The sequence below is a fragment of the Vigna unguiculata genome, chromosome 5, assembly GCF_037176805.1.
Source record: "Vigna unguiculata cultivar grain cowpea cultivar isolate G323 ecotype 2 chromosome 5, ASM3717680v1, whole genome shotgun sequence".
In the NCBI taxonomy this organism is placed as follows: Eukaryota; Viridiplantae; Streptophyta; class Magnoliopsida; order Fabales; family Fabaceae; genus Vigna; species Vigna unguiculata.
The window spans coordinates 3,589,876-3,614,659 of record NC_140796.1 but is presented as its reverse complement, the minus strand read 5'-3'; the positions used below and the strand labels follow the sequence as shown (position 1 = coordinate 3,614,659).

At 26.7% G+C, this 24,784-nt stretch overlaps 2 protein-coding genes across 4 annotated transcripts; both read right to left on the bottom strand.

The window, feature by feature from the left end:
* Positions 1-725: 725 nt before the first annotated feature.
* Positions 726-2,804, bottom strand: LOC114183765 (large ribosomal subunit protein eL34). The gene is made up of 4 exons (XM_028070893.2): positions 2,597-2,804; positions 2,370-2,449; positions 1,062-1,171; positions 726-977 (listed from the first exon to the last, which is right to left on the bottom strand). Exons 1-4 carry the CDS (start codon positions 2,673-2,675, stop codon positions 884-886), a joined length of 363 nt encoding a protein of 120 aa, XP_027926694.1. The 5' UTR covers positions 2,676-2,804; the 3' UTR covers positions 726-883.
* Positions 2,805-5,918: 3,114 nt separating this feature from the next.
* LOC114185741 (uncharacterized) lies at positions 5,919-9,913 on the bottom strand. 3 transcript variants are annotated; one of them, XM_028073627.2, is made up of 5 exons: positions 9,315-9,913; positions 7,861-9,167; positions 6,786-7,025; positions 6,379-6,614; positions 5,919-6,287 (listed from the first exon to the last, which is right to left on the bottom strand). In XM_028073627.2, the coding sequence occupies exons 1-5, from the start codon at positions 9,398-9,400 to the stop codon at positions 6,033-6,035; spliced, it is 2,124 nt and encodes a 707-aa protein (XP_027929428.1). In that variant the 5' UTR covers positions 9,401-9,913; the 3' UTR covers positions 5,919-6,032. The 3 variants fall into 3 exon arrangements, with proteins under 3 accessions (XP_027929428.1, XP_027929427.1, XP_085529019.1); XM_028073626.2 differs by having other exon boundaries at positions 6,786-7,196; positions 9,315-9,912; XM_085672893.1 differs by having other exon boundaries at positions 6,786-7,196; positions 9,683-9,912.
* Positions 9,914-24,784: the final 14,871 nt, after the last annotated feature.

Sequence of the window (24,784 nt, the reverse complement as noted above, 5' to 3'; positions counted from 1 at the left end):
TGTGGGTCAAAATATACCCAAACCTTTTTAAATTACAATGAATGGCTAATAAATTACACTTCGATGTATAATTATATTAATTGGAAATAATCATCAATTTGCGTAATATCACTTCAAACCAAATTAATATGAATTTCTTATCTCCCTATGTATAAATCAAATTAAACAATAAAAATGATAGATTTGAATATTAAATTTATAATTTAAATTGAATACTAAATTTATAATTTAAAATCAAACTTAATCCACACCAAAACAATAACATAAAAATGAATACTATTAATGATTACTTATATTGCATGAAACTTATAACATTAAATACGTGTAGCCAAATGTGAGCAATTTTCTTTAAAATTATGTTCTTTAAAAAACTATTACTTCTGCCCATCTAGATATTAAAAAACCCAGTTAAAGAAGATTTAGATAAATCCATTATTTTACCCACTAAACATATATTAGAATTGAATTTTTATATGTAAAACTCAATTTTATCCTATACGTTCATGGAAGGATTAAAATATCCAACACATTCTAGAGTGAATTAGATCATTCAATCAAAATTTTTAAAAACTCCATCGAATTTAATTTTCGAACACATGATTATTCCCTGCTCAAAATATTTGAAGTTAATCTTAAATTACACCAAAAATTGGTCTCAATCTTTCTCTTCATTACATCTAATCCTACCGTCAAATTATATATCGAATCCCCAATAACCTGTCAAGTACCAACTCAGATTTCATATCATTGATTTAAGCTACCAAAAAAAACAAGAATCATAAAATCAATTTCAAATCAAGTTCCACGTTCACGATTAACACCATTCAAAGTCAAAATTCTTTAGCACAATTCTTAACGACAAGATTTGTAATCACTCATCAGCTTAACTCTTAGCTGCCTGCTTTTCTTTTGCCTTCTGGATCTTCAATACCTTTTTCACAATTTTCTGTTCTTCAACAAGGAAAGCCCGAATAATCCTATAACAAGTTTAAAAAGCTGTTAAATTTAACTCAACAAAAAAAGAATGAAAAATATATCCAACAATCCTCTAAGCAATGTACCTTTCTCTAACAGCTCCACCAGATAAAACACCTCCATAGGCCCGGTTAACTGTTCGGCGATTCCTAGACAATCTAGACCTCTTGTATTCAGCAGGTCTCAAGTGGGGGATCTGCATATAATTCAGGATTATGAAATTAGGAGACAATATAAACAACGTAATTATACACTTTCATTGCATAAGGATAATCTGGTTGAGTAAGCACTTCTCAAATAACGAAGTTAGTGTAACAGTTTACTGGAACTTGACATTAACAAAAAAAAGTATAATTTACCAAAAAGTTCAAACACAGTTTTCAGTATTTTCAGTTGATTCTGATAAGCTCCTGGTATTACTTCTGAACACAGCTTACAATGTATACGAGACAATTCAACTCAATCTTCTCTCATTATAAAAAATTCTTTACCAAAAAATTGTGTACAAATTGCTTATAAGCTTATTGGAATAAACTATAAACAGGTTTATGAATATAACAGAAGATCAACCCTCCATAAGATTAAATGTACTAAGCTATTCATGGTCATATTAAATCATTTAAATGGCCTTATTCAAAAGATTGATTGTGAAACTTACTAGAATAATCCAGAAACAGCGTATTTAAAAGCTTGGGAATGTTGTAAACCATTTGTGAAAGCCAAAACAAGCTCTTTCAAACACAATCCAAAGTCAAAAAGAAAGAGGGAAAGAACTACGACATAATAACAAATAAACATGAAAACAACATATTGGCACATGATGGGTATAAAGTGTAGGTTAGAACACAAGAACATCAAGGAAAGGGACATGAAATTTGAGAAGAAATAATGAAATTAAGGCCACCTAGAAGTAATAAACTAGTGTGGCAATGTTTTCATTAGCTGAATTTAGTTATTAAAGAATTAATGTCGCCAAAAAACTCAAAAAGCAAAAGAAAATTAAAGCTCCCATTCTCTTGACACCAATAAACAACTAATTTCAATAAGATAACTAATATAAATCATTAAAAACAGCTCAATCTCATTCCCACAACCAATCCCTCATTACCCGATAACCAATTCATACACATGTGGACACATACCGGGACCAAAAATGCACAATTTTATAAACAATTAGGCACCCACCAAATGGAATAAAAGAAAATAAAGAAACACCCAAAAAAAATTCCGTTAAACCTATGTATCAGGACACAACGTCAACATGTTTACACACAGCATACAAAGCATGAGATCTCTCTATGTATCATTTTCCAAGCAAGTTCTTCGCAATGAATTAGAGTTTCTTACTCTTCAAAGAGCATACGAAAAAAACATAAATAGCACACACTACATACCCCTTGGATCCTCTTCCCAGTGACAGGACACTTGGGTCCACTAGCCCTCTTCTTAGTGCTCTGGTAGACCAATTTACCACCTGATGCATACCCATTTGTTAAAATACTAAATATCAATAGCAAAACATTATTTTGACAACAAATTAAGGAACACACAATCGAGATAAAAACAAAATACATATATGGATAAAGAACGCAAAGAGAAGATAATTATAGAGGGCACATACCAGGGGTCTTAACAACCCGGTGCTGATTTGATTTGGTAGCATAGCTGTGGCGCTTGCGATAAGTGAGCCTCTGCACCATTTTTGTGGGTAATGGGTGTTAAACCTAGATGACACAAACTAGGGTAACATTGCAGAGATGTTTTATAAATAGAGGCTTCTCTCCAAACCCTACTTGTTGTCCTAAGCCCAGACCTCTTCATCCATAAGTGGGCTTAAAATGATTGAAATAAATGGACTTATATGATTGGAAGAAAATGTTTGGCCCAACACGTAATATTATTTCTAAGAACATCTTCAGAGCTTTCTTCGATATTCAAATTTTAAAATATAAATTAAATTATATTTGTAAGAATAAGAAAATATGATTTTTCAAATTAATTTCATGTGTGTTGCTAAGGTAGATGTGTAATTTCTCTGGTAGAAATCAATAAATATAATATTTCTTTAATATTAATATAATAGTTCTAAATTTCTTATTTTATTTTATTTTACTTCATAATAAAATGATAAATTTAAATTATCTATGGATTATATTAAAGATAAGGATGTAATTTAGAGAAGTTATGGGTAATATATTGACTTTCAGTATGAGTTAACTCATCTCGACATTTGATTCAAACTAACTTGTGTAAGCTCTCAACCATGGTTGACTCTTCTCATCGTTTGTCTCGGACGAAATTGAGTAAACATTCAGTGTCAAAGGTTGAGTGAAGTCAGTATAAGTCAAAGAGTCGAGCCAAATCGACTAGGGTGGAAGCTCGAGCCGAATAAACTCGAGCATAATGTCTAATCGAGTCAGTACTAGCCAAAGGTCGAGACTAGTCGATCCTCATCAAAGGTGAGGACTAGTTAGCCCTAGCTAGAGGTTGAAACTAATCGACATCAGTTAAAAGGTCAAGAAGAGTCAGATCTAACAAAAAGTTGAGACAAGTTGACCTTGACCAAAAATCAAGATGAGTCGACCATCGAGATGAAGCTGACTAGGACAAAGGTAAAAAAGAATCGGTGTCGACCGAAGATCATGTCGAGTAAGCCACAGTTAAAGGTTGAACCTCAGGCCGAGCAAAGTCAACACAAGGATAAGGTTTAGCAGAGTTGACTTATGCTAAAAGTCGAGACTAATTGGCCTTAACTAGAGGTTGAGAGTCAAAGGTTAAAAAGAGTCGAACCTAACAAAAAGTCGAGACAAGTTGACTTTGGCAAAAAATCAAGATGAGTCGACCATGCTGACTGAGACAAAGGTCAAAAAGAATCGGTGCAGACTGAAAGATCATGCTTAGTAAGCTCGAGTTAAAGGTTGAGCCTTAAGCCAAACAAAGTAAACTCGAGCATAAGGTATAACGGAGTTGGCCTAGGCTAGATGTCGAGACGACTTGGCCCGAGGTTAAAGTCGATATGAGACAACTTTTTGAACCTATGGACTCTTTTCATTCTGACCAATGAAAAGTTTCACAGCATATGAAATTTCAATTTCTTTATTTTTTAAGTGAATTTCAAATTGTATTACTTTATTTATTTGAAATATTTTCTTAAAATTCTTGAATTTTAATCTTCTTTTAATTTCTTCATAAAAAAATCCTTTTACTTCAAATAAATGAATTACTCTTTTAAAATATTCATCAAAATCACATTAAGATTTTATAATTTTAATAAAAATTGATTTAAATACGTTCATAAATAATAACAGTTTATATACACCCTGGTCTCTTCAGTATCAAAATGGCAAAAATAAATCTTATGATAGATAGTCCGTGGCTAAAAGGATAGGTGTTCTTTAGAGACATTCTATAAGAAACTATTTATCCAGTACATTTGAGAATTATTAAAGAATATGCACCAAATTTAGTGTAAGTTGGTACCATTTGAATATAAATATCTTTATATTATTTATTTTGAAAATAAATGTCTACATACTATTTATTGATTAGAAAATCTAAATTTATACGAATCAAGAGTATTCAAACTATATTTTTGTAAATCTGTATTAAAAAATCTTATCAAAGCAAAAATATTTTATGTAAAGACAGCATGAGGATTAAATAGGAAAAAAATTATAAAACATGCCCTTTATTCCCTCTTGATTATGATAAAGTAATTTTATCCAAGTTTAATAAAATAAAAAGGTTAAAATACTTCGTTGGTCCTCGTTTTTATAGCAAAATTTCAATTTGGTCATCGTATTTTTATTAGTCTCAATTAGGTCTTTTCCGTTACTAGAGAACTAACACCGTTAAGTAAGTGCCACGTGTCAGCTTCTCGTTTTTTTGAATTTTTTGAATTTTTTTTTTGAATTTTTTTGAATTTTTTTTAAAAAATATTTATGCCACGTGTCACTTTTGTAATGTGCCACGTGTCAATCTAATATGGTGACACGTGTCAAATTAATGTATGAAACTCAATTTGGTCCTCATATTTGTTAATTTGATTTGATTTTAGTCTCATTTTTTTTTTAAATAATTTTAATTTCATATGCTCCAAATTTAGAACAAATTTATTTTTTTTATAAATGTAATGATGGTACTTTTATTACAAGTGATATTTCTATTACATATTTTTAACAACATTTAATTTATTTAAATTTATATTTTACATTAAACTTTATTTAAATTTTATTTTAAAATTATAAATATATAAATTAATAAATTTATATTCGAAATATTTGTATAATATTCAATATCAACAATATTTTAGAGTTGGCTTAAAAGTAACAATTTTATAAATTCAAATTTAAAATTTTAAAATAATTTTATAAAAAATTAAAATAAATATATTTAAAATTTTAATATTAAATATAATTAATATTATTAAAATATTTAATAAAAATAATCATAATATTATATAAAAGTAAAATTTGGTCCAAATTTGGAGTGCCCGAAATTGAAAATTTTTAAAAAAAATTGGGACTCAAATCAAATCAATTTAATAAATATAAGGACCAAATTGAGATTCATACATTAATTTGACACGTGTCACCATATTAGATTGACACGTGGCACATTACATAAGTGACCTGTGGCATAAATATTTTTAAAAAAAAATTTAAATTTTTTTTTTTAAAAAAAATTCAAAATTAAAAAAAAATCAAAATAAAAATAAAAAAATTCAAAAAAAGAGGAGTTGACACGTGACACCTACTTAACGGTGTTAGTTTTCTATTAACGGAAAGAACCTAATTGATACTAATTTACAAAAATGAGGACCTAATTGAGACTAATAAAAATACGATGACCAAATTGAGATTCTGCAACAAAAACGAGGACCAACGGAGTATTTTAACCAAATAAAAATTGAATGCGGGATTATATATAACATAATATGTTAATTATTAGAAAACCATCACATGAAGAATTCGATTGTTGAGATAGTTTGAAGTTATATGCAAAAATTCATTACTCCTTCAAAATAATAACATTCTAAATGCGAAATAAATAAAGTATTAAGTAGGGAAAAGTAAAAATGATGGTTCTACACGTATCCTTCGGTTTATAAAAGTGATCTTGTTTAATTTACTACGACACCATGCTAGTTGATCTGTCGTTATCCTTGACATGTTCAACACTCTCACAACCAATTTCATGTCCACTTGAGAGAAAAAGTAAAGCACTTGATCTGCTTCATCCTCTTCATGCTTTTGGAACTTCTTCAATATGCAGCTTCCACTCCTCAAAACCTCTCTCAATCTCTTCTCCTTCTGCAAAAATGCAAACACAGCACTTTTTAAAGAACAAACTTGACTGAATTTCACATTAAGAAAGTGACTGTTGAAGCTTTAGTTAGTTTACCTTTTGAAGATCTGTTCTAATCTCCACCAAAAGCTCTGAATTTGATGGGTCTTGAAGCTGTACTTGACTTTCTTTTACACCTTTAAGAGTCAAGCTGGATGCATCTTTATCAGCTCTTATAAAACGCCAAATTGTTCTGATGGATTCTTCCAAAATCTCCACTAGCATGTCACTACTGATTGCATCTTTTTCTTCCTCTCTTTTACCGAATTTCCTTTTATCCTTGGCGCTGTCTTCTGCATCCAAATAAGATTCTAAAACCATGAGGAACTTTTTTGTCTCATGTATGAAGCTTTATATGGTCCCCCACATAAGAAAGTGGATATGAAAAAGGTAACCACCACATTCCATTTTGAATAAAGACACTAACGGAATTCACATTCTAGTTTAAAAAAAGGAAAAATCACCTCTTATTACTGGAACTTGAAGAAGATTGCGCATTGCACAACGATTCCTGGCATAGTTTTCAACCCGTGGACCATGGAGGAAAGGTTCATTCTCTATAAACCTTTGGAGAAGCACTTGGAATTGTTGAAACTCCCCTGCTACTTCGTTGAATCTCAGTAACCCGTATTGGTCAGATTCCCATAGCTTCAAGGCCTTCTCGTATTCCCACTGAAGGAATTCCCAAGAAAGACACAACTGGCCTACATAAACCATTTCCAAGTCACTGTATAATTCTCTTACGAAGTTCTTCATTGGGTCAGCTTCTATTTGTTTTCGTCTACAAAGGCGAAATGGAAGAATGTTTGTGAATGCTGGTGAAGGGTTTTTGCGGGTTGAAAATGATTGGAGTGGGTCCTTTGACTGCAAAACACCTACAATTTCCAAGAAAACTTAAGGAATGTGCTGTGACCATGATTGGAATCTTCTATGTTAAGCGTGATGCAAAGGGTAATGAAGATTATAAAAGTATAACATAACTTTAAACTTTCCCTGAGAATGCTTTCCTAACTAGTCTTGCACAGTAAGGATTGTTTACAGAAAGAGATAAGAAACAAAAGGCCATAGAAACATTGGGTGGAGCATTACTGTCAGTGCTAGATCATTGTAGGGACTGGTTTCTTTTGGAAATTAGGAAAAAGTTATCCACAATAAGAAAATGTCCATTTGTTAGGCAGAAAAATAGTAATTGTATATTTAATGTTTATGAATCTTGTAGATGTGATCATCTAGTTAAATGTAAAGGAGGTGGTAGCTTTATTCGAATCTGAAATTGTTGAATACTTAATAGAGCTTAGTGTAGTTATTCACTCAACTATATTTGGGTAATTCATGATTTTCTAGTGCCCAGCTAACCAGATTGAATGGGTACTTACATCTACTTTAATGATTTAGATGAGGTAGGTCTTGATGACTATCTTAATTAAATGAAATTGTTCATCCACTAAGCACACTAACTTTGAACAAAAAAGTAAAGAGCAATTTAAGAAAAAAGAAAAGAAAATCAAAGTTCAGGTAACCGATGCAGAAAATACTGACCTATAGCATACATCTTCTGGTAATTCAAGATGTCGAATTTTCGCATTCGTTCTCTATAACTCCTGTAGAATTTTGGAAGGTCGTTTGTGGTGCTACCATGCTGTAATTTTTCATCAATTTTCCATGGCTTCAAGTCTTCCATTATCCTTGGAGACTCAGAATCCTCAAGGATGGTTGGCAGACCAGTGGCCCTGACCTTCTTCAGTTCCATCTTCAACTGTTCAATCAAATCTTGATGTTCCCACAGTGTGTCAAACCGGTTGGAATCCTCAAGATCAATAGTTGTTAAAGTTTGTGAATGAGGTTTCATAGATTGTTGAAGCTTGGAATTGATATTTTTATCTTCAAAACTTTTTCCTGAAGACTTCTCTAGCCTGCATTCTTCTTCCAACTTTCCTAGCTCATCCATTATATCTTCATCCTCTTCAGTGAAATCATCAGGCTCATATCCAACATCCAAATTCTCATAGCGTTTCTCATCCCCTAAGTCCAAATCCTCTTCTGTTAAAACTGCATTTTCGTCTGCATTGCTTTCCACTGTCTCAAACTCCAAAGTGTTTCCAAAATCTGTGTCTGACAAAAACCCCTCCCCCAAAGAACTGTTAATAGAATCTGAATTGGGACTTGAACAAATAAAATCATCTTCCGAAACAAAATTGCGAACAATTGGCTCGTCAGGATGCTCTATAGACTCCTCAGCTTTGAGCTTCTTTTCTGTGAAATTATCAAGATTTTCTTCTCTAACCCCTCCTTCTTCACAATTTTCTGGCATAAAATTCCTCCCTGACAACAATCCAAAATCATATCTAACTTGCTTTTCCAATTTAAAGGCTTCGTTTGAATGAACAAAGCATTCTTTGACAGTGAAATTTGCGGCCTGAGGTTCATCCAACAAGTGACTGAAACTCTTGCCTGACATGAACTCATACTTATTGGTGGTGCTGGCAGAAACAGCGTCATCCCCCTTCACAAAATCACTACTTTCATCATACCCTCCTCTAAATTCTTCATCATAATTGCAATTCCACTTTTGATATTCAAATTTGAAAACCAACTTTGTCGTTTCATCTTCTTCGGACCCAAAATTCTCACTGTCACGAAGAGTTTCAGAACAACGTTTTTCACTGGACTTTGTTCCTCCCTGGCAACCATCGGAATAATTTTGATCATTTTCACGTGAGAGAGCATCAGCCAGAGACCCAAAATTTTCAGACTCTGAATGAATTGACTCAGCTTGCTCATTGTCACATGAAAACTGAGAAGAATAAGCCGGTTTCATTGCTCTAGAAGAATCAGAACAATAGTATCTGAAACCAAAAAAAAAAAAAAAGTAAAGAGAAAAGAGAGAGAGAGAGAGAGAGAGAGAGAGAGAGAGATTAAATGAAATGGCTAATTGGTATATCAATTATTGAACCGTTGGTAAAATTCACATTCTAAAATTGAGAATTCATTACCTCATGAAGACTTTGGTGAAGACCCAAAACAGAGTATTCAAAAGCCTAGAGAGAAATTTCCGAAAATACTCCGCAAAAGGATCCATTTCCGGTGAAGAAAACCTTTCATAGAATCCATAATCACATAAGTGGAAGTGGGCTTTTCACGCAAATCTCATTGAGAGGTGAATTCATTCATCAAACGTGTTCATTCCTTTTGAAGCAAAACAGAGGAAATGAAAACAGGGGAGAGTCATGCAACTCTGATTTTAACTTTGAAAATTTGCACAGGAATGAGACTTTACACCCGCAGGGATAAAGATGTACGTACAAACTCTGGAATATGTTTTTCACATGCGAATCCGATTCAGCAGAGGGTGAAGTGTTACCTAATTATTCGGAAGAGAAAAAAAGAAGAAGATGTGGAGAGAAAAGAACATGTCAGCGACTTGTGTTTTAGTTGGGTTGCTTAGAACCAAGGATTCTGGTTCTGTGCTACCGTTGTTACCATGATTCTGGGTCTGTTTCTACTTCTTTATGATTTGGTTTGGATCAGAAGAGAATTCAAAGGTTGGGTTAAATTGAAAGTTTACGCCTCATTCCACTGCAGTTTCAGAAATGAAAAAACCAAACAATATATACTACCATTTGAGGTCTTACTCTGTAGTTTCCAATGTTAACATATGTTCTTGTCAGTACTATAATGCTAATGTATATATTTAGTATAAATTTTTATTTTGATTTCCGTAATATTTTCTTTTTCATCTTTTTTAAATTTCAAAGTATTTTGTTTACGTGAAAAAGAGAAAATTTTCTCTTATTTACCTACAACTTTTTTTTTCCATCTTTAAAAACAAATAAAATCAATATCTTAATTCTTAATGTTATTGAAGGTAAATGAGTATTTTTTATTCCTAAAGTTAAAATATCTTTTAAAGATATTATATATTAACAGATAATAAGCTAACATTCTTTAAGTAACAAACAATTAACGGGTGTTAGGTCATAATAAAATAATAATTTCATTATTTTTACTGTACCAAATTAAAATTATATCTAGATAAATATATTTAATAGGTAAGAGAATGTACGGATTTATTTTATACCGTTTTAACTTATATGCATTATAGAAATTTTTGTATAGATATTTAATAAAAATAACTTGAGTGTTTGTCATATACATTTTAAAGATTTTATGTATCTATTTTAAATACATACTAAATATAATTGAAGGATAGGGTTGGTATTTTAATTAAATTCAATTGATATTAAATGTCACTTAATGTGTTTTTTACTTCTAATATCTTGAGTGTTACGTTTGTGAATACAAAATGGTTTTTGACATTTATAAGGTATGATAATTCTAACCACTTTTATTATTGTCCGTGTAAACTTGAATTGATGGGAGAGAAGTCAAAGAAATGTGGCTAAGAAAATACGACCCTATGGTCGACGTTGGTTATAGAATTGCACAATTCTCACTTCCTTATTTATTTACCCACAAAATTAGACCTAATTACTGACTTACCATTACCAATGTATAATATTTTTGTTATAATTAAAAAAATTATTTATTTGCCTCAAACTTTAAAGATCATATATAGAGAGAGGATCGCAGCCATTAATGCTAATTAATTAGAAAGTAATTAATCCGTTTTTATTGTTCTTTAATATATTAAATAAGGGTTTGACTAATTTTGCAATTATTTTCAGTTTTTTTATTATTTTCATTAAACCTGTTTCGTATTCGAGTGTTGATTACAAAATATATAAATTGGACCACTTAGTAGAATTTATATCCTTCTTATCGTGTCTGTGATTTAATTATTTGATTATTTGTTCATTCCAAACTGTGATAAATTATTTTTTTTGAGCTTTTCTGCTTAATCAAAACGTGGGTTAGATTAAACTTAAACCCATTCTCATATTAAAATATGAAACTGATAGATGATATTGAAAATGATTGTGTAATATAAAACTTTATGCAATCGGGGGAGGCACATAAATGAATGCAGTTGGCAAGAAAACATAGAAAGTGAAAAAGAGAAAGGTATGTTATTATAATAGTGAAAATTAACCTTTTCCTTTATTTTCATCGTGTTATCTTTTTTTATGTATTATGAAATATATTATAATTTTCTCATAAAATAATTGTATTAAAATTTATTTTAAGTAATATTTAAATTAACTATATTTCTATGTATAAAGTTAAAAATAAATATTTAAATCTTTTTCGGTGATTATTAATACAGGGACATATTTCAGAAGTTTGAAAGATACATTGTAAGTTAAATGAATAATAAATATTTATTAATTAAAAATTATTAACGTTATATTATATGTAATATTAAATAAATTTATTTATTTTTCGTTTATAATGCTTTATTTATACTATAAAATTCCTATCTTTATGTTCGATTTATGAAGTTTTTTGTTTATGATAGGACACATATTATAAGATGTATAATATAGGACAATTTGACTAGATCAAATTTTTGTTATGATTTTTTTTTCTTTTAACATGTATGTATATGAAATTATGGATAAATTATTTTAGTTGAAAAACACTTGTTTTTGTGTAATTAGAATTAAAGACCTTCATTGAACATTATGTTTTGGAAGTTATAGACATTTATATATAATTTCATACCTTTAAATATATTGAATTTAGATTAATCTCATTTCAAATTGTTTTTCAAATATTTTATTTAGGTGAGACAATTTAAATTTATTGAACTTGAAATTTCTTATTTAGATAAAAAAATTATTTATTATCAAATTAAAAAATATTAAAACAGAAAATAATTATTAATAATTTAAAAATATCAATATCAATAATTTTTTAGTCAAACTTAATTAATGTTATTTTTATTACAGTTCATAAAAAATTAATTGATATTGACAATGCTTTTTTTTTCAATTAGTGTTTAATGAAAGTGTTATAAGGTAACTTCAATTACAATTATTTAGAGTAAGATGAATATGATTTATTTTTGTGCAAGTATTGCTTACAATTAATTTTGGAACTTTTTCCATCGATGTAAGCTAAATTTTTGTCCCAATTAACATTACATTTCTCATTAATATTATTAAATCACATGAAATCACAAATCCAATTTATGTTACAAAATTACATAAAGATGTATCTTTTAGAGGAAAAAAAAAACTTTTTCTGATAAAAAAAAGTCAATATCAACCTAAATTTGATTATTTTCTAAATGTAAAATGAAATCTAGTAAATGATGAATATATTTATAACTTTAAAGAAATTTAGAGAAATAAATTTTTAAATAAATAAATAATTGTTATTCGTCTAATTTAAATCCTTTCATATATAATTGGTAAATCCTTCCAGACTAAATTCAATTCAATTTAATTCCACATCTATTTTTTTAAGTCAAAATTTAAACTCCATAACAATGACGTTGTTAAAATTATGGCCATATTTAATTTAAAATGATAAAATATTAAATCTGACCAATTAAAATCCTAATTAGAGATAACGAATTGGAAAGCATAAACATAATTCATACCTTCAAATCCAATGTACCACACTATTGTTGATTTATCCAAAACAAACTCACCACTATTGCTTGATTTTAAATGTCCTACAAATACTGTGAAAGATTTTCTTTTATAAAGAAAAAACTCAAATCAAAACCAAGATTTGAACCAAACTATCACAAGTTCTCTAACCATGCCATGAAAATTGATATATTTGTTTTTCTTTATTCTCTGAATGAAGTGATTATAACATTGATGAAATACTTGCGTAATAATATTATTGATGCACAAACTGTTTCTCTTGAAACCGTGTTTCGTGCGTGACTTTGGTTTCACGCATAGAATCGTTGTTACGAAGAAATGACGACTTTGGTCGGTTCAAACCCAATAACAATACAAATTAGCTACACACAAACTTCAACAAGGTACCAATTTCTTTTCCGACTCTTATCATAATCAATACGTAAATTGGTCAGCTTTTCACACCTATTCGACTAAAATTTATATTATTTTCTGTGTAAATCTAAAATTTATACTAATTCTTTAATATTATTTTAATTGGAATGATAAACTAAACATTAAATATAAATAATATATACTCAAATAAATACATAAAATTAAAATTTATATAAATATTAAATTTTAATTCCTTAAAATAAAATATTATTCTTATTAAAAAAAATAAGGATATATTTCACGTGTGTTCCAATGATAATTTAGCTTCAAACGGAGCCTGGGAATGTCGAAACCTTGTGTCATGAAAAAGAAAAGACAGAGAAGGTGATGACAGAGGAGACATGATCACGGGTTTTAGAGAAAGTGTATATACATAGAAATTAATAATATTTTTTTGCCGAAGGATGAATCCACGTTCTTCTTTGTAGATGATTTTCTTTTGAAGAATTTTATGTGGTTGGAAACTGTTTAGTTCGTGATAAATCCACGATAGACCAGTAGAGAGGAGAAGTTGCTCAAATGAATAACTTTTTTCAGTTAAGCAACACTACCAAGTTTGAAACAATTATCTCTCCACTTGGAAGAATGATACTCAAGTAAAAACACCTCACTTGTGAGACATAACTTGGAATTAAATGGCTATGATATTTAATAAGCTTTTATATATATATATATATATATATATATATATATATATATATATATATATATATATATATATATATAGTCTTTGATGATATTTAAGGTTTAAAACTGTGGTTTGAAATGAAAGATGATTGGTGTAGAATGTTAAAGTAGATTATGATAATTGTGATATTAGAGTGATTAACCTCATAATATGAAATAACAATTATCAAAGAGGGTCTTTGATTTGATATAATGTAAGTATAATCTAAGTGATTGTAAGACTCATATTAAATAGAAATTATAAAATTAAATATCATATAAGAAAAAACAATCATAAATTTAATATTTTGAAATATTAGATTAAAACTTGTGTCAACTTTTTATATGGTTGAATTTATGTATAATATATATATATATTTGTTAATAATACTTTAAAAATGAGATGTATCAATAATATTAAAGTTCTAGATTTGTCTTGATGACGGGCTTAGACCGTTCTTACAACAACACTACACTTCATAACAATAACAATTTAAGTAAAGTTCATTGTACACACAATTTCAATATTTTGAGATTTTGCGTATATATATATATATATATATATATATATATATATATATATATATATATATATATATATATATATATATATATCCCTAATAATAACCTAAAAAATGGATGATCAATAATATCATAGTCCTAAATTTGTCTTCGTGATTGACTTAGACCATTCTGACAACAAACAGCACCACAACTATAATAACAACAATTTAAATAAAGGTTATTGTACACATAATTTTAATATTTCAAGGTCATTGTGATAAAAATTAAATCGGGTATTTTCTTTTATTTATGAGTAAGAGTATTCATAGGTTTTGAAGGGATTTTCAAGAAATGTTCTGTATGGATCGAGGATGCCATTTTAGGAATTGGAATTGAGGTGCAACCAAATGGTCAAACATAGATGAAACAAATGTAAGTCTCGTGTACTCAGTTTAAACATCTAGACATAATCAGAATATTGAAATATTTGTTGTTAAAAATTATATAAAACTTCGAGTATGTTGTGATTGTAAAATGAAAAATGAATTGATATCAAATATTTTGTTTGGTAATTAATTTATGTTTTTTTAGGTGTTTTATCTAAATTTTGTTTATTTGTTGGACTTTCATGTAATTTTTCTTTACGTGCTTTCAAAATATTTTGGTGATTACTAATTTTGAAATTTTAAAATATATTAAAAAGATTTTTAAAGTACTATCATAATGTATCTTTAATGCTCAGCAAATGACAGCACCACAAAATCTAATAGAGATAAAATACTTGTCCTAGGGATCTATGTAGATCTTTGTTGATAAATGTATATTTAGGTCTAGATATCTTATATTTATGGTTAAATTATGTCGTTCTTTCTATTTTTTGTTGGAAAATATCACTTTAATTTTTTTTTTCAAGCATCTTAATTTGATCGTTATTTTTTGAAATTTGATGCAATCAGACCAATTTGATTATTACGGTACTAACAACTTTATAAACTTACTTAAAATTATTTTAAATTTTACATTTGAATTTATATAATTCTTATTTTTAAACCAACTAAATAATTTGAATATAAATTATTGAATTTTACACATTTAAAAAATATAAAATCAAATAAAAAAATATGATGAAATAAAATATAAAACATCAATACAAATAAAATTCAATGTAAAATATAAATTTTAAAAGAGTTGAAAAAATTGATAAATTTATATTATTTTATGAAATGAAATTGATAAACAAATTTAACATATTTTTTAGTTGAAATTACTTTTTATTTTTATTTTCTATTAACATTACTTTATATTAACAAATTAAAACAATTTAAAATAAAGCTAATGTAAAATATAAATTAAAATAAATTTAACATTGTTAAAAATATTTAATAAAAATATTAATTTTAATAAAAATATTTGTATACCATAAAAATAATAATGAAATATAGTTTTAATTTGGAGAGGGATAAAATTGCTAAATTTTTACAATATTTGACTAAATTGAGATAAATAAAAATACATGATTAGATTCAGATTGAGATATTGACACCTAGCGTGATAATGACATATAACACTGTCTCAACCACATCACACTGTCACTGTCATGTGACACCAGGGACGGAGCTTATTGGGAGCTGGGGGTGGCCATGGCCTCCCCAAAAATTTCAATTTTTTTTATATTATATATATGGGTAATTTTTTTAATTTTGAAATTATATGTAATATATATTAAAATTGGTAGAAGTTAAATTAAGTATTTTGTTATATGTTTTATAAAGCATAACATTCAATGTTGATAAATAGTAAAATTAAATGTAATAAAAAATACAAATATTTATTAATATATTTGTTTTTATTATATTTTTAGTTTTTCATAAATTATATTCATCTCATGCTCTCACATATTTTCTTTTTGTCCTATGAAACAAAGTTAGATACAAACTCATTATTTGTTTTTTTTTTATTTCTCATTTGTTCTCTTTTATTCATGAAGAAAAAAAATGTAATTCTCTCGTCTCACTTGATACTAAAATATTTGTTTAATAGTTAGTATTATTTTTTATCTCATGGACCTTATATTCAATCTTTATGAATATGGGAGAGAAAATATTGTATTATATGTTTTTTATAATTGTATTTTAATTATAACTTGATTAATATAGATTTTTCCTTTACTAGCTCTTAATTTTTTATTTTGTAATGAAATTATGATAAATTGTTTTTTAATCTTAAACTTAAAAAAATATGTATATTGATGAAAAATAAAGTAATATATTTATTTTTAAAAGTGATAAAAAGAAAGATATGACTATGAACGTTAGACAAGTTCAACTTCTTTATGTATCCCGAATTAGAGTAAACCTTTTTTAAGGTTAAAGAAATTACAGGTGTGAAGTTTCATATTAATTATTTAGAACATGTTCATATTTACATTAAAAAAGAAATAGTTGAAAATTTTAGATTTGATTCAATTATTGATGAGCTAAAAAATTTGAAGGAACCAAAGACAATCTTTTTATATATGTGTGATTTCTTTTATAGTTATAATTATACTAAAATATGTATCGACTTCTATTGAGTTATTGACAATAATTAAATATATAAATTTTGGCTTCCCCAAAATTATTGTTCAAGATCCGCCACTATATGACACGATATCAATTTATCAAGTAGCTATATTTTAATTTTTTAAATTTAAAAAAAAACACAAACTAACACGTGACACCTATTTAATGTTGCCAGTACTAATGGATATGGTCTAACTACATTAAATTTATAAAAATAGAGTTCAAATTGAGACGAATAAAAAAAACCAAATTAATAATTTTAAAAAGATTTGGGACTAAAAACATATTAACTTCTATATTTAATTTTGTTAAATATGCACGGATAACAATTGTTTTTTCTTATATGAAAATTTATTTTAAGATGTTATATGAAAATACTTTTAATTTCTTATAACATTTTTCATTTTAAATTAGTGCTTTAAAAAATTATTGGACGGACACTAAATAGACATAATCTACTATTAATAAGGGAAACATAATAAAATTTAATTATTTTAGAGATACTAATTAATAAGGATCAAAATTAAAAAATTAAAAAATTAGAGAGCCAAAAAATAAAATATAACCATATTTGAAAGAAAAAAACATATTTAAACTCTTAAAAATTATAAGAAACTATTAAATTATACACAAACCAAAGTTGGTTTTGAGACACCTAAGTCATTTAATGTTATTTACTCCACCGAACTTTCTAGTAATCTACTAACTATCTGAATATATTTATATTATATTTCAATTTAAATTTAAAATATATTAACTTCTTTATTAACATGTGACGTGTTAAGTAATAAAAATTATACAGTAAATAATTTATTTATATAATCATTATAATTTCCCCCTTTCTTCTTAAAATAAAAATAACATTATATAGAATCATAATTTAAATTCTATTACAGTGAAAAAATAAATAAAGAAACAAACGGGAACTATCAATATACATTAATATTAGGGTTAAATATATTTTTGGTTGCTTAAGTTTTAGTAAAATTTGGAATTAGTTTTTCTTCAAAATTTTTAATTAATTTAGTCTTTCATTTTTAGATATGCGTAGATTTAGTCATTCTAACCAAATTTCGCTAAGTTTATCCGAAGTTTTAAACGCATTTCATTGTAGTATTTGAATTATTTATATCATTCGACACATTTTCGCTTCAATGTTAACTCAAATATTGTCATAAAATGTGATTGAAATGTCATATAAACTTAATAAAATTTGGTTAAAATAACTAAATTCATACATTTCAAAAATGAATAACTAAATCAATAAAAAAGTTTAAAAATAAACTAATTCTAATTTTCACTAAAACTTGAAGAACAAAAAATATATTTAACCTCTTGACAAAGGAGTGACGATGTTAGACACTTCAAATTGGTGTATATACACACGGTGTATTATGGTACTATGGACTTAATTAAGAAGGATGTTACAGAATAAAAAAATTTCACAAAGTTTAAATTAATAAGGATCAAAAATAACTTATGTATAAATTAAACATCATATCTGGATATAATTTATATAGTATCCCAAAATTCATAATCAGTGGCTAATTTGTGTATTCACGTAATATGATTTCTGTTGACTCAAGTTTTAAACACTTTGAAATCATATACATTAAAAAAAAAGTCTCTACAAAATTATAAAATATCTTTCACAAGCAATATTTTTCTGTTTTTTAAATGTTTTAATATTTTTATCCTAATAACCTATATCTAGAAAAAGTTTGAGAGTTGTTAGAGACATATAATTAAATCCTTTTGCATGTTAAATAATAAAAGAGAAGTTTACCTGGGGTTTATTAATCATATGATCTAAGGATCTATTTATGATAATGCTATTTTAAGTATGAAATTAACTAAGTTTGAGAGGAAATTAATTACTTTGTATACACTCATATTCTAATAGTATGATTAGTAGAAAAATAATGAAAGTAAACCACAAGTACAACAAAATTTACACCATTAATATAAGTAACAAGTTACAAAGTATAAGGGGTGACTGGATTATGATATCGGGGTTGAAATTTGTTGAGAGCTTCTGATATATAGTTCTAAGCAAGTGAATTTCTTATGAGCAAAATTTGAAATTTTAAAATTTAGAAAGTTCGAAAGAAAGTATTTATTGAACGAGTCAAGTGTTTATCGAGTGAGTATATATCCATTGAGAGTAAGAATGTTCATCTATTTTCGTAAAACTCCTAACTTTGTCTCATTAGGTGAACTTGTGTGCTAATTAAAGCTTTTAGAAGTAGAACTAATTGATTTTAAGATTTTGAAATAAAAATGTGTTGGTGTGTGACCAAGTAAAATAATAATATTAGTCATAATCTTCTATTTTATGAGAGTTTGTGGTTAAGTAGAGTTAATGCATGAGCCATGATCTATCGTTGATGTGAGTGAGGTCGACTAGAGTTAGGACATGTGTCATAATTTATTGTGGGATGTTGCCATGATATGTGTTTGATATGAATGTAATTATTTCCATGGAAGAAATACTATTTAAGTATTTGTAAATTTGGTTAAAAGAAACACATTTTTAAAAATAAATAACTAAATTGGTTTAAAATTTAAAAAACGACCAATTTCAATTTTTAGTAAGAAACAACAAAACATATTTCAACTTTTTCTTTTAAGAATGTCTATATATATGTTTAGATATAGTTATCTCCTTGTGTTTTGATGTTTTATTTTAATTTTCCTTGTTTGTTTGTGTAAGAACGTTAGGTATTTTATTATATAAATTAGAATATTTAAAATGAATTTGTATATATTTTTATTAATTTGGTATTTAAGATATAACGTTTAAAAACTAATTCCTGATTAAGTTAAATGGTGAAATATTATATAATTATGACTCTTTTTTATACATTGAATAGCTGAAATTCACTTCATTCAAATATTAAGTTATTTACGTACAAGACTCATGATAATTTATCCTAAAATATCTTAAAAAGTGTGGTTAAGGCTAAATTTATATATATAATATTTTCTTTAGAGATAAACAACGATCATTCTGCATCTCTATTCCTAATTAAAAAAAAATCTACTTAACTAATCAAAGATAACGTTTACATACAGAGTAAAAAATGACTAAAATCATTCATAGATGGAAAATTCGATAATAATACAACGGAGAATTATAACTAGTATTTTAGTTTGATTTTCAAAACCAAGAAGCAAGATAGCTCCATCGAGTGAATTATGTCTAATAATTATCGAATTTATCTAAGATCAGATATTTTACCTTCCCTTATTTTCTCCATCTATAAGATTTTGCTACAAATAGAGAAAATAATAAAATAACGTTGTTCGTGCATAAGCTTTAAAAATTGAAAACAACATGTTGTCTGGTCTGGGCCCGGCGGCCCAAAAAAGGGACTTATTTTGATATATGGCCAAAGGAACGATGCATGCGAGAAAATAAAAAACTAAGAAAATAATGCTGGCTTCATACTACATAGGGAGGTACAATAGTAAAATTTCAGAGAAAAGATGAAGGAGAACAAAGGCTATGATGTTACTTATGAGTTGTTTCAAATGATTATTTACAATATGTGATTGGATAATTTTTAGCATATTTGATATCACAAAAATGAAGTTGTGTTTAGAAAATACAAATGCATATTGGGATGTAAAAAGAAAACAATGTTGATGACCAAAGAAAAAAATAATATAATAAAAAAAGAAAATAATGAAAAGAAGAAAAACGCTTTTAAACCTCTTATCTTATTGAAATTTCCATCAAACATCAACCAACTGTTGTAATTAATTTTCGAACTACTACATATACACATCTATTTGTCATAATAATATCATTGTAGTTATTAACATCATAACATAATCGATCTACATCTCCTTATGATAAGATAAGATTTAACGATAAAGTTCAATCATAAAACAATTATTAATAGACAATTAAATTTTGAATTACTAAATTATAAAATAAATAAGAAAACAATCTTTTTATCTCTTTATCTGTAAGCCATCTTTTTTTTATCTTTATCTAAGTCATCTTTTTAGTTAGAATTCACGTTAGCATGTCTTCCCCATCTTTTTATCTCTAGTTAAGCAATATGTAGGTCGAGTGACGATATATATGGTTTGAACATTATATTAATGTTTATATAATATATATAGATAAAAAACGACTCAGACAATAACAGTTTAAAAGGATGATAACTTATAAATAAATAATTTCAAAGTTAAAATTGTAATTTATATTTTTGAATATAATATAAAAAAAACTCGTAGACACGTGATGCAGCTAATTATATTTAGCTAATTGTGAAGAGTTCATTCTATCAAAATTACCTTGCTAACTAACTGTATGTGATGGATAGATAAAGAATAAAAAATTATTGTTTTTTTTTTCAATAATTTAAACCATATATATTTTATCTATAACTAAACCATATATAAAGGGCATATATAAAGGAGTAGACATTCTAAATTAAATCTAATTCATAATATATATTAATATATATTGTATATCAATGCTAGGGTTCAGCAATCGGGTGGATGCAAATATATAAATGCTAGACAAAGTAAGAATTGGTTGAATATGAATGACATGTTTAGGTAAGAACTGCTCAACATGAATTGAGAAATGAGGGTTTAGGTAAGAACACAAATATAGAAATTTGCATATTGCATGAGCTACTATGTATACCATAATGAGTCTCTCATATTTGTAGCATTCATTAAGCCAACTGTTTTATATTGTTTACCGTACTTATTTTACTCTATCAAATTCATCTATTTGAGAAACCAGATTAATAAAAAACAAACTAATTAAGGTTATATTCTAGATTTAATTTACAAAGATAATTTATTAAATTTAATTTTCAAAGATATTGAAGATATATTTAATTTAATATATATATATATATATATATATATATATATATATATATATATATATATATATATATATATATATATATATATGTATGAGAGCTCTTTAATATAAATATGCGATGTTTTACTAAATTGTAATTAAACATATACATCTTGAATCTTGAGCATGTTATATTATTAGTGTAAACTTTATGAAGGAATATGCTACTAGATACTTTGAATTTAATTTTTTCGACTGTTATATAGATGTAACAAAATAACACCCTGTATTTGAAATTTTGTACCAGGGCTACACCCAATATCTAATTACATTTATTTAATTTTTGATTGTTGATAAAAAAATATAAACATACTCTCTTGTTGTTTTCAAATCTGCTGCATGGATTTTTCAAAATCGCAATGACAATAAAATGCTTTTCAAAGTTTTTTAATTGAAAGACTATCACACAATAATCAGATTTTGATAAAAAAAAAAAATTGAAGCTTTTCTCTCTTCTGATGTTGTGTAGTTTTTTTTTTTTTTTTAAGTTTGGATCTGCCGTGTGATTAATACCATTGCCTTCGGAAGAATCTTATTTTAATAAGTAAAATTAAGAAAAACCTTGATAATGGTTAAACATTGACTACCTTGCTGTTAAAGGCCACCACTTGTTAACATTATTGCTGTTATATATTGTTGAGATTAGACACCTGCTTTAATAGCATGAATTTTATGGTTGACATCATTATCAGAAAAACATTCATGTTCGTTATCTTTAAATTTTTTTCATAGCAATGGAATGAAATATCTTCACATGAAGCTTATTTATAAGTTGAGTAAAATACTCACAAATTAAGTTTTGGTAATTTTATGTCCCCTTGACTTTTTCTTAAAAAAACATGAATTTGACATATTTATTTGTTTTCTTGTAAATATTTTTAAAAAATAGATTTAATTTATACAAATTTGATCTACAAGTGCATTTGTGTAAACATATGTTTATAATAAAGTTTTATAATATTATTTATCTAAGTAAACTCTTAATAATTATAACTGTGGCTATAGGCATAATCTTGAGTGGGTCGGTAAATATAGTTAGGATTTATCTTCTTTATCAAATTTAATATTAATTTTTAAGAACTTTGGTGATAGTCTAATATTATTGGAGCTGCGAACAATATAAACTATAAAATGTGATAATAAGGTCGTCATGCATCCTAGTAGTTCCTTTTTTTAGGCTCATCATTGTTTGGGTTTATAATAAGAGATATATTGTTTGAGTCAATAATTAAAATTATCTAGCCTTGCTTTCTATGATGCCAAGAATAAGGGGTTGTGTGGTGTCAGGCCTAATGTCAATTGGGCAATAAGCTTAAAGCCTCTTGGATCAAGATTGATATATATCATGATAGTTTTACCTTTTGAAAAGCTAAGACTATGAGGCTTTTGTAGTGGTAGGCCCAATGTCGATTGAATAAATAGATAGGTTCGGGCCGACCTCCTTAATCATATTTAATATTAACCATTAGAAAACTCTCGTGATAGTAAATAGATAGGTTCGGGCTGACCTCCTTAATCAATAAATGACCGACTTGATCAACTTAGTAAATGGTCAATTTGATGAGCATTGATGAAAAGTTTCATAGAGGATGCGAAGGCCGGACAATCAAGCACAATAATATACGCGGATAATAGAATTAAAGAAGACATTAGGAAAAAATAAAAAGAAATAAAGGAAGGAAAGCTAAAAGGTAAAAAGAAAATAAAGATAAAATAAATCACTCGTGCTAAAGGTTTTATATATATATATATATATATATATATATATATATATATATATATATATATTAAGTGTGTAAGTATAATTAATTCTTTATTTAAATATATTTTTGTAATAGGGTTTTTTAAATAGAATATAAATTTATCATTATTTTTTCAACATGTTTAATAATTAAGAATTATAAATAAAAATATTAGTTTTACGTAATATAATAATACTGATAAAATACTACTTATATTATATATATATATATATATATATATATATATATATATATATTAAACTTAAAATACTTTTTGAGTGAGTTAATTTTAACTTATTTTAATCAAATAATTTTCTTATAAGAAATTAGGTTCGATTAAAAAAAATTCTGACCTAATCTAAGTTTAAAATTGGTTAAATTCTAAATATACGGATAACTTAATCTATGTCCATCTTAATTCTTAGTAACATCGCACACATTAATAATGGAGTTATATATTTGACATTGATAGTTGTATTACATTTTTATTATGTACGAGACTTCTTGAGGATTAGAGTGTAATGATCCTCAAAATTTTGAATTATGTGTATGTATAATCAAATTTTATGAAAATTAAATTAAGTAATTTTTTATAAAGTATATCATTTAACATTAATTAACAGTAAATATAAAAATAAATATAATAGAAAAATCTTAAAGCTCACTGGTTTTAGTAATTTTGTAACTTTTTTTTACAACTCCACACTTTGTACAATAACGCCCTTTTTTTCCTTTTGAAGCTTGCAGTGACATTCAATTTTTGCATTTCATATTTCAACATCTCAAGATTTTCATGATTTTCCTATTATTTATATTTATATCGTACGTATTGAAAGTCTAACATCAACTAAAAATATATGAGTGGAGTACAAATTTCACCTTATAAATTAGTTTTGTAGAAATTAAATATAATTCAATTTGATTTAATTTAATTCAATATAAAATTTGAATTAAATCAAACTATAGAGATAAGACAATTTTATAATATATAAATGAAGTGCAAATCTTACCTTATACACCAATTTTGTTGAATTTAAATATAGTTCAATTGCATAATTGTGATTCAATTTTTATTGGTATTTGCATTTTGTTTTGTTGTTATAAAATTGTTAAGCATTTTTATAAAAAATATAAAATTGTCAAATGAATAATCGTGTTGTAGTT